Source organism: Gymnoscopelus microlampas, assembly GCF_963454915.1.
Source record: "Gymnoscopelus microlampas genome assembly, chromosome: 9".
NCBI lineage: Eukaryota > Metazoa > Chordata > Actinopteri > Myctophiformes > Myctophidae > Gymnoscopelus > Gymnoscopelus microlampas.
The window spans coordinates 4,189,117-4,204,116 of NC_139946.1; the positions used below are offsets into that span (position 1 = coordinate 4,189,117).

Sequence of the window (15,000 nt, forward strand, 5' to 3'; positions counted from 1 at the left end):
GCCTCAAAAAAAGGCCTGTGTGTGCGTGTGTGCCTGTGTGTGCGTGTGCGCGTGCGCGTGCACGTGCACGTGCACGTGCACGTGCACGTGCACGTGTGCGTGCGTGTGTGTGTGTGTGCAAGTGTGACCTGTACATGTCTTTGATGGACGTTTCTATTTCCTTCTCACTCCCTCTTTTTCGATCTCTGTGTGAATTAACAAACAGCTACTCGTGCGACCGTGTGTGTGCGTGTGTGTGTGTGTGCGTGCGTGCGTGCGCGCGCGCGTGCGTGCGTGTGTGTGCGCGCGTGTGCGTGTGTGTGTGTGCTCGCGTGTGTGTGTGCTCGCAGCACACGCCTTTGTTCCCATCTCACCCATCACTCACATAACACACTGGTTGTGGTTGCAGAACGGCCATCAACAGACTCATCCTCATCCTCCTCACCATCATCCTCATCATCATCATCCCTCACAACAACAACAACTAGAACCATCAAAACAACAACAAGCGGCTCAGAAGCCAGCAGAGGCAGACCTGCTGGGTTTAGACCTGGGAATGGTGACTCAGGTAAGCTTGCATCGACATACAGAAATCGTTGCTGTCGGAGCAGAAACCTCTTATCTCAATTTTCGGACTTTTTGTGTTTTTTCGTGAATTAGCATCAAAGGTAGCAGATCTACAAGCTCGAAACGCACCGCGTTTCGAGCTTTGTAGATCTGCTACTTTTGATGCTTTTGAATTTGAATCCTGAAAAGTAACCGTTTCGGACGTATGAGGTTTCCACCCGACAGAGACGAAATGCTGTACAACAATGTCCAATTTGTGCCTAAACCGTAGACTGTTAAAAAAAATGGACGAAGGGAGCTGTGTCGTCAACCATTGGTTCCTACAGACCCGTTTAGAGGCCACTATTTTGCCGAATTCGTATCCACCATCTTGGAATTTCCGGTCCCGAAAAGCAACCGGAAAACAAATGCTATTGGGAGAAGATCAGTGAGGGAGGGTCTTCAATCTGTAGAACCAATAGAAACCCTAGAAGCGTGCCCTACTTTATGATCAAATAAAAACAATTATGGGACCATAATTTACAAAAAAAACATATGATAATTGAAAAAAACTGGCGACTGAATGCATAAAATATTTATAACAATGTTTACTACAGTAATAAAATCAAGCGGTAAAGTCCGGTCAAATACCCATTGAGTTTAATGGCGTGAAACGTCTTCTGCAACCAGCAGACAGGGGAAATAGTGACACCCTCTATAGGCCATTAATGAGAACTGCAGCGTTGTCATTATTTCCGCTTTGGCTTCAGAAATAAATAGCAGATCTACAAGCTCACAGCGCGTCACTTCGTATTGCACTACAAGCTTGTACATCTGCTATTTTTGAATACAAAAATAAATATCTTGAAAGTGTTGTGAAAAATGTAGTCTCTAGTCTAGGACTCGAGTTACGCTTTTTTTCTGTTCACACCAAATCTCTTCACCAAAAATAGCAGATCTACAAGTTCGCTGTCTGCAAATGTTTGTGTGGTTCAAGTGGTAAAACAAAAACAAACTTAAAAGACACATTTATTGCTATGATATTGCATTGTATTTGACAGTGTGACTCTGCTGCGTGCTACTGTAGAACATTCTGTACGAGCATGACACAGACTAGATAAATTAAACAGTTATTACATGGATTTGCTCGTAGGGCAGAACTGCTCTTAGGGCAGAACTGCTCTTAGGGCTGAACTGCTCTTAGGGCTGAACTGCTCGTAGGGCAGAACCTAAACTAAAAGACACACAGAAATAAAAAAAAAACATGATGCAATACATATCGTAGCTGTCGGCCAGAAACCTCTTATCTCCATATTCATAAACTTTTTTTTCGTAAATTAACGGCCACCTTGATCATATACAGCGTCACACAAAAGCATCAAAAGTCGCAGATCGGCACTGGTGTAAAGTAACTAAGTACATTTATTAATCAAGTACTGTACTTAACTCATTCAGTGCCAGGCTTATTTCAAGCTTGTTGATCCCTGTGCCAGGATTAGGCTATTATTTTACCTTTTTAATTGGTCACAGAGTGTTTGTCTTCAGTGTGATTGATCCCCTGATGGTTGGTAATCACTTCAGGTGTGGTTTCACAAATGTCAACGAGGTCATTGTGACCTCGTTGACATTTGTTGTTTGAAAGTGGCATGCCTCACTCAGAAATACAGTGTTTACAATGGTAGGAAAAATGAGATTTTTTTCTCAGTTTATTTTTTTTTTAACATTGAACTGGATGGAGCATTAACTTTTTGAAAATCGTTTTCTCCTAGTTCCTTTGAGATAGAAAAAATAAAATTAATAAAACCCCCAAAAAAGAGTATTTCTACTTTGCAGTATTAATACTTTTACTTAAGTAAAATAAAAAGTACTTTTTCCAGGGTTTCGAGCTTGTGGATATGCTACTTTTGCTATTTTTTTTATCCTGGAAAAGTTAACAGGACATATGAGGTTTCCACCCGAAGGAGGCGATATACAACCCTTCATTGAATGCCATGCTGCTGACGTGGTGAAAACCTAATGCTACTACAGGAGGAGGCTGGGGAGGTGGAGAGGGAGCCTGATCGCTGAAACGCCGTCAGTGTGTTTAGCAGCGAGACGTGTTGTCGAGCATGTAATAGTGAATGACAAGTCTGCTTAAATAGACTGTGTAGGTTGAGCCATTAGGACCGTGGAGTGTATGTAGCGTGGGACCAGCTTAGCTATAGCCTGCCTGAAGTAAGGAAGGGAGAATAAAAAGAGCACTAAAAAGCCTGGAAAATTAGCAGCATGTTAAAATCAGTATGCTTTCATTAAAAGAAGTCCTAAATAAATCAATGCTACTGTAGCGTCCGAGGCTGTCAGGCTTTAGCTGTAGGCTTTAGACTCTCTTTATAAGGACAAGAACCAATGAACTTCTCTCTTTGGAGCACCAACAGAGCCACTCCAATTATTCCACACGAGACGGCAGCCCGCCAGAATAATAATAATACAGTCGCACCGCTTACGCCGTCACCCTGTGTCCCCTCTCAGGCATGACCAATCAATCCCCGCGCCTACATACAAAGAAGAAATGTCCCCATTTCCATGGAACCTGTACGACACATTCATGTGTTATATATACCCTTCTTCTTTTTTTCAAACAAAACAAATACACCGTCCAGCAAGGAAACATAACACAAAAGCAGTGGTCTAAAGCAACTAAGTGCATTTACTCAAGTACTGTACTTAAGTACAATTTTGAGGTATTTTTTACTTTACTGGCGTATTTCCAATTTCCAATATTGTACTTTTACTACAATTATTTGAAAACTTTAGTTACTAGTTAACTTGTAGATTTTGATTATTATTACAAAAGATACATTACCCACTTCAGCCCTATAATAAACATTTCAGCCATTTGAAAATAGCCGATCTACAAGCTCACAATGCGTCGCGATGCGACGCATTGTGAGCTTGTAGATCTGCTATTTTCAAAAGATTTTTATACATTTGAAAACTTGTGAAATGGGACATTACTTTTGCACTTTTACTCAAGTAAATTCTGAAATTCTGACTTTTACTTGTAACAGAGTATTTCTACATTGCAGTGTTGATGCTTTTACTTAAGTAAAAAAAAAATGCACTTTTTCCACCACTGCACAAGAGGACCAATGAAAAAAAAAAGATGTCTCTTTATCCAGGCTCGATGGCGAGCGGCACCGCAGCACCCTAGAAACCTCCGCTGCTGCTTCCATCATCTCAGTAAATCCTATTTCCAGGTCTAAATGACTCCCCTCATAAGACATCCCACTCTCTGCCGGGTATACCTCAGCATGAGAGAGAGCCACAAGGTTCTACATCCATAAAGGTCACTCCGGCGCAGAGAGTACGTTGACCTTTACAAATGCCCCCTCTTCAACTACCTCTTGTGTCCCCGCGTGACCCCCTGCCCCCCCCGCTCCTCTCATCTGAGTGGTCCTCGGGTTGTTATCCTGACCGTTACGAGAAGAGAAAGAGCGCCGGCATCCGTGACCCCTTGACCCCTGTCAGTCATGATTAAAACACGCGGCCCCCTCGCGTCGCCATAGCAACCACATGGAGAGAAATGTGGGGTACGAAAGGCAGGACGTTTTGCGAGCGAGCGCGTGTGTGTGTGCGTGCGTGCGTGCGTGTGATTTCCCCACCTGCTCCAAGCAAGAGGTCCTTTCAGGAGGTTGATGAATAACAATAGAGCCCTTTTCACACCTGCCATTTTGGACTCTTTATGAGGCCATGAGGGGGATAAGCTGAACCCGTTTAGACCTGAGGCCGATTCTACAAATGTCTATGCCGTTTTCTGAAAAACGTAATGTTGCGTTATCAGTGGTGCTCCAACTTTTTCATGTCAAGGACCCCCAAAATCATATGTTTTTGGCCGCGGACCCCCATCTCAAAATATTTTGTTCCAGGGACGCCCGACAGCAACAGTATCAGACCTGTGTACATTTCCCAAAAGGAATTGCATGCATGTATTTCATTCAGTCTGACCAGAAGCATGGATAAAAAACCTATCCACAGTCCACACCACTGGCCATGAAGATGAATGGCCATGCAGGGGGAGGGTGGATATCAAAAGCAGAGGCAGGGATTTACCCCTCCAAATCCAACCCTAGCTAACCCACAGGGATCAACACAAGTTACCAAAACAACTACAAAAACAAAACAACTACAATAACTGGAGTCTGTAAAGTAAATAAATAGCCCTCAAACTTGTAGTCCCACTGGTTTCAAATGGATCGTCGGTAAAAAAAAAAACTGAAAACAACTCTGGGTTGAATTATTGACACAGAGTAAAGCTGAGCTTCGACAATCAATAACCACAGTGAGAGAATGTCTCCAGTTTAACTAACAGTAGAGAGAGGCGTGTTGTGTAATATTTCTGTTTCTCATTCCAATCCCGTGGACATATTATTCTTATCAGTTCCACTGGGATAGCATTAACCCATTCAATCCGGGAACGCATCTGTGTGTCATTTTAGATTTGAGCAATAACCATTGTACTTTGGGCTATTCAAAAATAGCTGACCTACAAGCTCATAGCTACATTTTTTAACTCAAATCGTTGCTTCATGGGGGTCCTTGGAACAAATGCACAAATGTGTCAGTGGTGCTCCAACTTTTTCATGTCAAGGACCCCCAAAATGACATGTATTTGGCCACGGATCCCCATCTGAAAATATTTTGTTCCAGGGACCCCCCAGAAGCAAAGATTTAAAAATGTTTGCTTTAAAAATATATATATATTCAAAGATTTGCACAAATCCTCACGATGTTTCAAAAATAGCCAAAGACATCTAAAAATGACTTCCCGGTTTGAATGGGTTAACCGCATTGTTTGGGATATCTTTTGGACATCTAGCGTATCTCCTGGGGTGAGTCGATCTCTTATCTAAGTGTAGCCGAGATTTCTCGCTGCAACAAATTTCTCCGTATTACAGCCTCACTTACAGTATCTCCCCACCCTCTCGTCTGTCTCTTTCATAAAGGCCCCATGCAGCTATACACCCCATTCAGAGCTATACGGCTGTGACAGAAAAGAGGGGAAAAAATCAACTCCTCGGGGCTGTGCCTGATAACGTTATCTAGATAGATGCAAATAGAACTTTGTGGGTTCTATGTGTGTGACCCGTGAGTTTAAAAGAAGAAATAAGATATTCAAAGAACACTCATTATCTTTTAGAAGAAATTATCCCGCGTATCCGTGATTTATGCAAATCTTCCGAGTCCGACCGTGTGTTCATGGCTCTAAAAAAAGAGAGAGAGAATCCTTTCATTGACTATAAATAGCGTTTTTTATTCACTTCGCCCATCGGGGCTAAAGATATTATTAATGTAAGAAGAGGGGGAGAGAGATATTAAAGAGAAGGATCGTAGAGAGAGAGAGAAAGGCGGAGTTATATATCGTCGCGGTCGGGTGGAAACCTAATATGTCCAAAACTGTTTCTTTTCAGGAAAAAAAAGTTAGAACAATGGAGATAAGAGGTTTCTGCCCGAAATCGACAATAGCCTGTATACTGTGAAAAAAACAGAAGGATCAGGGGATTCAGATCAAAAGGAAAAAGGTGTCGCTCTTTGATGTTCAACCTCTGAGGCACACACACACACCACACATCCAGCACAACAGAAGAGAAGGACTGTTATGGACTGTGTACAGCAGTGGTTCTCAAACGTTTTCATGTCAAGGACCCCCACATTGACACTTATTAGCCCGCGGACCCCCATTTGAAAAGATATGCCAGGGACCCCAATAAGATTTTTTACGGCTCTCACAGTGATTCTCAACCATTTTTATTTCAAGGACCCCCAGTTTGACATGCATTAGGCTACGGACCCCCATTTAATAGCATTTCTACCTCTGGGACCCCAATTGATGTTGTAAAATCGATGTTAATTTAACTCTGAGAGTGTACAAATGGAACCAAATGGACCCGTTAGGGTCCATTTGGTTCCATTTGTACACTCTCTGAGTTACAGACCCATACGGGTGCATTTGACTCCTAACTATCTATCATTTAGCTGGGGACCCCCTGAAACTCCCTCAAGGACCCCTGGGGGTCCCCGGACCCCACTTTGAGAACCACTGATGTACAGGGTGAGGTAATGATGTCCTGACACTGCTGGTGGTGGGCTGGCTAAAGGGGGGCAGCAGCAGCAGTATAGCCTAGAGCAGGGGGGTTCTCAAACTTTTCAGGCTGCGACCCCCCCTAAATAATCACATTTGAACTGGGGACCCCCCCCCCACCCTGACAAGCACTTGGAATGATAGGAGTTGAAGCATTACATTTAGTTTGACTCGGTTCCTCAGATAAATATTGTGATAATAGCCGATCTAGCGTCACAAAAAAACATTTGTACCTTACGGGTCCATTTGGTTCCATTTGTACACTCTCAGAGTTACACACCAGTAAGGGGTCATTTGGAAGCCCATGAGGGTCCCTGGACCCCAACTTTAGACCCACTGGTGTAACAGAGTGTTTCCAGTGAGCCAACATACACAATATCAGCACCCTGACTCTGTTTGACCAGAATGGAACAGAGCATTCATTAGTATCATTGGTAACACCTGTGAATGTCTTCACAATATGGCTGCTGTGAATAGAGCCTATTCATTATTATTATTATTAAAGTGAAGAAAGTGTAGCGCAGTGCAGTACTGTGTGTCTCCTTGAGCAGAGGCTTTTAACTAGGGTTAGGGGGTTAATCGATCCACGTGAGAAATGCTATTCTTATCTTCTACGATTCTGAATTGATTCACAACTTCCAATTTCTATTTCATAACACGTTTTTTTTATAGTTTCAATCATCTCCTCAGCAGCCAGCCTAAGCCTACACCAATTGAATGTACGTAACAGCATTTTAATGATTTGTATTCCAATTGATGTTCTGTCAATCACTGAGGATTGAGCAATTCTTAAATCTCAGTTTAGCATGAATAAATATGACCTCATCTTAGGCTTGACCTTTGTGTATTTACAATTACTGCAATCAGTTGATAAAACGTATTCGTATTCAGTATACAGTAACCCCCCCCCCCCCCCCCCCAAAAAAAAAAACACACACACTTTGCTTTCACGCCGCCTTTTTTAGTGAACAGCACAGCGAACTAGAGTAGATCCTGAAATCCCCTGCCGGGACAAAACCGATATACGACAACGCGTCGTGCTGCGACGCGTTGTGAGCTTGTAGATCGGCTATTTTCAGCATGCAACGAAGTGTAAAATCAGCCATCAAGGCACCGCCAAAATACATTTTAGTCGACTAAATCAACTGTAGATTTAGTCGACTATAATCTTATCATATTTAGTCGACTAAAACTAGACAAAAACTAAAACATTTCAGATGACTAAAATATGACTAAAACTAAATGGAATTGTATTCAAAAGACTATGACTAAAACTACATCAAAATCTGCTGTCAAAATCAACACTAGCCTTGAATGAATAAGAGCGTGCTCTTATTCATTCAAGGCTAGTGTTTACGAGTCAGACTATAGTCTCCAAGCACTTGACCTCGGAGCAGGTCACGCAGCTTTTGATAAACATACGTATGCCATCATTTCATGTCATTAACACATCCTCCCATCACCTCATCCCTCTCTCTGTCACCCTCTCCTGTGTGTGTGTGTGCGTGTGTGTGTGTGTGTGTGTGTGTGTGTGTGTGTGTGTGTGTGTGTGTGTGTGTGTGTGTGTGTGTGTGTGTGTGTGTGTCACACCGTGCCCTACCGGAGGTAGGTACCTGGACCTACTGTATACTAAGTTAAGCATGTTGTTGGCGTGTCGTTTGCGTGTTGCGTGTTGATGCATGCTGCACCCGGAATCCAAGCATGTGCTGTTGTCTCCGTGTGTGTCTGATGATTCTTGGCCGTGAACGCTCTCTTTCTCTGATTTGCAGAATATCAACCAATTAGAGCTTTTTGGAGACATGTCCACGCCCCCTGACATCACCTCGCCATCGGTAAGTAGCTTCCTGTGAGCATACAGGGGTTACAGCAGACAGACAGAATTTTCTGCAGTTGGACATATGAGTTTTGGACAGACACGATATTCACTGAAGCATCAACATACTAAACAACACCAAAAGCTTTAACCACTTAGGGAAACGAACCTGAGTTCTACAGTACACTAAATCTCTTTGCCAAAATTAGCCGATCTACAAGCTCAAAACGTGTCGCAAGGTGCCGCGTTTTGAGCTTGTAGATCTGCAATTTTTTTGGAGTGAATGATCCCCCCAGGATAGGCTCGATGGGGCTCAAATGGTTAAAGTGACCTACAATAAATTGGCCATCATTTAAAAAGAAAAAAAAAACACCTTTTGTCCTAAGGGCGGTGCTAGAGGGAAGGGCATCGTCAGAGCTAAAAACATGCCTCCATGGGGTGAATCAGCGTTTCCATTAATGTGTCTTTCCCTCTCTTTTCCCTCAAACCTTGACCTCCTGTACCCCCCGAACCGTAACCTGCACAGACCCCCGCCTCTCCAGCCAACACCCTCGACCCTTCCCTGGGCCTGCAGCCCCCCTCGGAGCTCTTTGCTCCCTTCAACCCTGCCTCCGTGCCCTCAGGTATGAACCCCCCCCCCCCCCCTCTATACTCACACAAGCACCGGGGCAGAAAAGACTATACGGGAGTGGGGGGGGGCAAGATCAGGAGATTCAGAAGAACTGTGTTCCAAACATAAACACACCACCCTGGCGTTTTTACTCATATGGATATGAGACATCGACTGAAGGTGTAAATGTACACATTTAGCCAAAGAGTAACACAATATAAACACTACAAACGAGTCAAACAACCCAAAGATTTCCCATGAACGCGGCTGCTGTGGGTACAGTGATTTCAGACCCGGAAGTAGTAGTTCTTAAGACTTTTAAGGCAGAATTAATTCCATTTTCGCCATAAACAGGCTGTATCAAATATGAATGAATATCATAAACGATGCAGAGCCACCCCCCTGACAGAAACGCCAGGGTGGTGTGTTTATGTTTGGAACACAGTTCTTATATGACGTGATCTAAGACTCCCAAATGGGGATTTCAACACGAAAAATAAAGCTACGAACCCGTGTAACAGCGCCCTCGAGTGGCAGTGACGTCAGATTTCGGTGCTCTGTATCGACCTTACAAATGCAATATCCGATATCATAATAATCGGTTTTAACCAAGGTTTTATTTTATTATACGTATGATTTAATGTGAAGCTGAAAAGGCCTTTTTTGATGATGAAAGCTGCAAATTCAAGCTGTGTTTTCTGGGGAAAGCTTTCAAAAGGGTCAACAAGTTGGACAAATGTAAAAGAAAATACTAACTTGTAAAACTTGTAAATGAAATGTCGTTATCGGCATCGTTGACCGTGAGGCTAATAATCGGTAATAATCTCTCAAGACAGATTCTGCTAACAGCAGAACCTGTCAGCACCACTGCCCTAAAACATGTAGCGTTGTTGTTTGAAGGAATAAGCACAGAAGCACCCGGCGGGAAGTGGACTAAGAAAGGGGAGGAGCCAAACCGAGTTCCTGTTTCTACACGAAAAAAAAGGAGGCGGTGCCCCCAGAGGCAAAAGCAAATAACTTTTTTTTTTACCCAATGGGTTCCCAGATTGGTTCATCTGTAATCGGATACATGGCAAAAATGTCAATATTGTACATCCCTAGGAAAAAGACATTACACAGCAAACTCAGAAGAGTGTGCAAATGGAACCAAATGGACCCTCACGGGTCCATTTGGTTCCATTTGTACACTCTCCTGAGTTACCACGTAGACATACCATGAAGTAGGACAGTCTCAAATGGAAACGGAGAGAGAGAGAGAGAGAAAGGAGAGAAGGGGTGGCATGGTGAGGCTGTGTGTGCTGAATATGAAACAAGTCATTAGTTTAGCCTGCCACAGACACGCCTCTGATTTACCTTGCAGTTCTGTGGCGGCGACTGTGGCTGGCCCAGAGGCAAGGCGATAAAACACTAAGGGATGAGCTCAGCTCGCAGAGGGAGCCTCCTTCATATGCATGTGGTCGCGCTCGCGTGCGTGTGAGCGTGTGCGTGCGTGCGTGTGCGTGTGTGTGTGTGTGTGTGTGTGTGTGTGCCTCCAAGTTATCCCCTCTTCCCTTCTCTCCTCTCCTCATCTGCTCTGCTCTTGCTCCTCACCGCTTTCCCCCCTTCTGCTAGTGTTGCCAGATTTTGCGAGAGAAATAAGCAACCAGGTCTACGAAAACAAGAGGCGACTAACACATGAGCACTTTCAACCCACGGTCGGCTATTTTCAATAAAATCTTGGGAATTTATTTTTAAAACATTTTAACAACACAAATCTGGTACGGGGGTGTCCCTGGAACAAATTATTTCCAGATGGGGATACTCGGACAATTGCATATTAATTTGAGGGTTCCTTGACATGAAAATGTTTGAGAACCCCTGGTTTAAACAACTTTTAGGAAGCGAGCCCAAATAAGTAACTACACTTTAGAAGCAAGCTCCAAAATAACAACAGCAGCAGCGCAAACTACCAATATTTACAAGCGACTTTTACAGAAAAACAAGCCCAAAGTCGCTTGAGCGGACATGGCAACACTGCCTTCTTCAGCCCTCCTCTCATCCCTTAACCTCTCCCTCTCCCTCTCTCTCTCTCTCTCTCTCTCTCTCTCTCTCTCTCTCTCTCTCTCTCTGGGGCTAGCTTTGCCTCTCTCCATCTCGGTGCATATGTCAGGGCTGGTTATAGATGTCAGCCTCTCTCTCTGCTGTAGGTATAACTGGAGAACAGACAGGAGAATAGCGGCGGTGTGTGTAATAGAATAAAAAGCTTCAGAGAGAGGGCTTTAATGAGTGTGTGTGTGTGTGTGTGTGTGTGTGTGTGTGTGTGTGTGTGTGTGTGTGTGTGTGTGTGTGTGTGTGAGCGAGTTCTATAGCCTTTTCATAATGACTCCGCCTCATTGTGGAGGCTAATTATGATAGTTCACCGTGACCATTAGGAGACACCGCATTAGCCGCGGGCGAAAGTGGGCCAACGCTCTCTCTCTCTCTATTGGTGATGCATGGGTTATTATCTGTGTGTGTGTGTGTGTGTGTGTGTGTGTGTGTGTGTGTGTGTGTGTGTGTGTGTGTGTGTGTGTGTGTGTGTGTGTGTGTGTGTGTGTGTGTGTGTCTGAGGGGGAAATAGGGGTGCATGCATATGCACACAGTGCATACTTTGCATATAATTTTTTCTAGTCTTGCCTGTCCTGTCGCTGTGCCATACTGTAGGTTAGTAATATATGAATATCTATGATTATCTGTGAACAGTGGTGGACAAAGTATAATACTCGGGTAAATGCTCAAGTATTCAAAAGTTCAAATTACGAACCACATTTTCAGAAATTATCAGAAATGTTCTGAAATCTTTTTTTTTTTAAACAGTGAAAATAGCAAATCTATAAGCTTCAGGTCCTGTGTCTAGGTGAGACATGACATTTGACACATCTAAATGTCTCAATAGAAGAGCAAGCAGGCAAAATACAACCACCCCAATTGTAGTTAGTTTATTTATTTCGGTCATGATTTAACATAAACAGTTGAACATACAGAACAATAAAGGCAACACAATAACTGTTGGCCGAAAAGGTATGGGCTGAAGCCGAAGCTTATTATGTCCACTGTATTACTATTTAGATTAATTGTCACAATAGAAAAGAATTAAACCAAGTATCTACGAAGCTGCAAGCCTTACAAATCAGAACAAATGAAACAGAACGAAAAGAAACATATTTGTCATTGCATCAATTATAGCGGGGAAAAACCCCAAAACAATTAGTTAACACTTAGTTACTTATGTCCACCAATCTGTGTGAATCTATAAAGATCTTAGTTTTTTCCAGTGGTGGAAAAAGTACTCAAATGTTTTACTTAAATAAAAGTGTTATTTCAATACTGCTATGTAGACATACTCCGTTACAAGTAAAAGTCCGGAATTCAAAATCTACTTGAGTAAAAGTACAAAAGTATTGGTATCAAAATGTACTTAAATACCAAAAGTAAAAGTACTAAAATGTTTAAAAATAGCCTAGGTATAAAATGAGGCTAAAGTGGTTAATGTGTGTTTTATAATATAAAAATGTATATCTACAAAGTAACTAGTAACTAAAGTTTTCAAATCATTGTAGTGGAGTAAAAGCACAACATTTCCCTCTGAGATGTAGTGTAGTAGAAGTAAAAGCACAGACAATTGGAAATACTCCAGTAAAGTAAAAGTACCTAAAACATTGTACTTAACACATCGGGTGCCAGCATTTTTTCATAACAACTTACCGTGGGTGCCAGCATTCTCCCCATTGACTGCGCTTTGCTGTTTAAAGTTTCCGCGTTCGCTACAAGCAAATCCACGCAAAAAAAAACATCGATTCATGTTGTGCCATGAGCCTGGCTACAGGCTGGAACCATAACATTACCCTGCCGAGTTACAACGGGGGGGAGGGGGGGGGTTGCGCATCGCGCGTGACCGTTTTTCCCCACAGGAAACAGATTCGGAGATATAGGCGTTTCAAAGTAGGAAATAGACAGGAAGCGGATGGGAAAAAAAAAGTTGTTTCCGGTGAGCGATCTGGCACTTCCTTCGCAGGATTACAATGTGTGCTCCCAGAGCTGCTCTAGCCCCGCCCGCGCGGAGAAAAACGAAAAAAAAACAAAAAGACTAAACTCACGGTTCAGACCGTGTTCGGCACCGAAGCGGCGGAACCGCCACTATGTAAACACGCGGTTCAGACCGTGTTTGGCACCCGATGTGTTAAGTACTGTTTCCCCCCCCCCCCCCACCACCACCTCTAGGTTATGTGACGATGGGAGCGGTGCCGCCGGGCCACTGGTCCCAGCAGGCGGCGGCGGCGTTCGCCGCACAGACCCCGCTGGCGTTCGGCGTCCAGTCCCCCCTGGTGGGCCCGGGCGGCGTGGCCCTGCCCGGCGGCCACCAGCCTCTGATCTGGGGCCACCAGGCCAACCTCTTCCCCGCCACGCAGCAGCAGTGGGCGGCCATGGCGGCCGGCGCCTTCTCCCCCACGGCCTACCTCCCCCACGCCGCCGGCACGTTGCCACACCCCCACCACGCCGCCATGTTCCACCAGGCCTACGCCCCCGCCGTCGCCACCGTGGTCGACTCGGCCGGCGGCGGCGAGAGCTGCTGCCAACCGGGGACTTCAGCGGCGGCCATCGGTGCCTCCGCCGCCGCTCCCTCGCCGTCCGCCGGGTCCAGTCCGCAGCACGCAGACGGCGGAGAGCGGGCGAAGAAGATGGGGAAGGAGATGTTCAAGGTATGGGAGCATGGCTAGATGCAGTGGTTGGAAAAAGTACTTACATTTGTTGCTTAAAGGACAACTTTGTTTTTTTACAACCAAGATTTATGTTTTAGATTGTAATTAAAGTAAATAAAAGATGAGTGTTATTTTTTTTTCATTTACTGCTTTCTATAGTTTTAGCAATTTTCGCCATCTTTTTTACAGTGGGTGGGGGCATTCTGTCCAGTGGCTAAATATGCCTTTTTCTACACAATAACCCAGTGTTTTCTTTATTATTATTTACAGTAGCTCTTCTAGCCCCCAATAACTCACATCTGGCCATCAAAGACCACAGGACCTTTTTTATTGTGTAAAGAAAGGCATATTTAGCCACCGGACAGAAAACCCCGGCCCACTGTAGAAAATATCACAAAAATTGCTAAAACTATAGAAAGCAGTAAATGAAAAAAAAATAACACTCACCTTTTATTTACTTTAATTACAAGCTAAAATATAAACCTTGGTTGTAAAAAAACAAAGTTGTCCTTTAAGTAAAAGTATCAATACTGCAATGCAGAAATACTCCCTTTACAAGTAAAAGTCCGGAATTCTAAATTGGCTTGAGTAAAAGTACAAAGGTATTGGCATCAAAATGTACTTAAAGTACCAAAAGTAAAAGTGCTCATTATGCAGAATGTCCCATGTTTTCCCAAGTTTTCAAAATAATCTTTTGAAAATAGCAGATCTACAAGCTCACAATGCGTCGTATTTTCAAATGGCCGAAATGTATATAGGGGGGGGGCTGAAGTGGTTCATGTATGTTTTATATTAATAATCAAAATCTACAAAGTAACTAGTAACTAAAGTTTTCAAATAATTGTAGTGGAGTAAAAGTACAATATTTGCCTCTGAGATGAAGTGGAGTAGAAGTAAAAGTACTGAAAATTGGAAATGCTCCAGTAAAGTAAAAATACCTCAAAACTGTACTTAAGTACAGTACTTGAGTAAAAGTATTTAGTTACTTTACACCACTGGATGGATGTATGAAAAATAAATTACATGTCAAACAATTACATGGTATTTTCTTTCTTTAAAACCTTGATAAATGACTTTTTAATTTGTGATACTGATAAATAAGAATACTGTATTGGTTCTCATTGATCCAAGTCGGACCACAATCGATGAATTGATCGTTAAAATATGCATGCTCTAGAAAATGCATTCTGGATCAGGGCCCACATTTTCAAGTGGG

General features: G+C 43.3%; 1 protein-coding gene across 1 annotated transcript in view; it reads left to right on the forward strand.

The window, feature by feature from the left end:
• Nucleotides 1–15,000, forward strand: part of dab1a (DAB adaptor protein 1a) — a gene marked incomplete at both ends in the record, with an annotated part of 105,292 nt that overhangs the window by 85,549 nt on the left and 4,743 nt on the right. Inside the window, 4 exons of the mRNA XM_084067450.1 lie at nucleotides 468–547; nucleotides 8,413–8,475; nucleotides 8,983–9,079; nucleotides 13,306–13,784. Of these exons, the coding sequence (XP_083923576.1) occupies nucleotides 468–547; nucleotides 8,413–8,475; nucleotides 8,983–9,079; nucleotides 13,306–13,784 (719 nt within the window). The remainder of the gene's footprint in view (nucleotides 1–467; nucleotides 548–8,412; nucleotides 8,476–8,982; nucleotides 9,080–13,305; nucleotides 13,785–15,000) is intronic.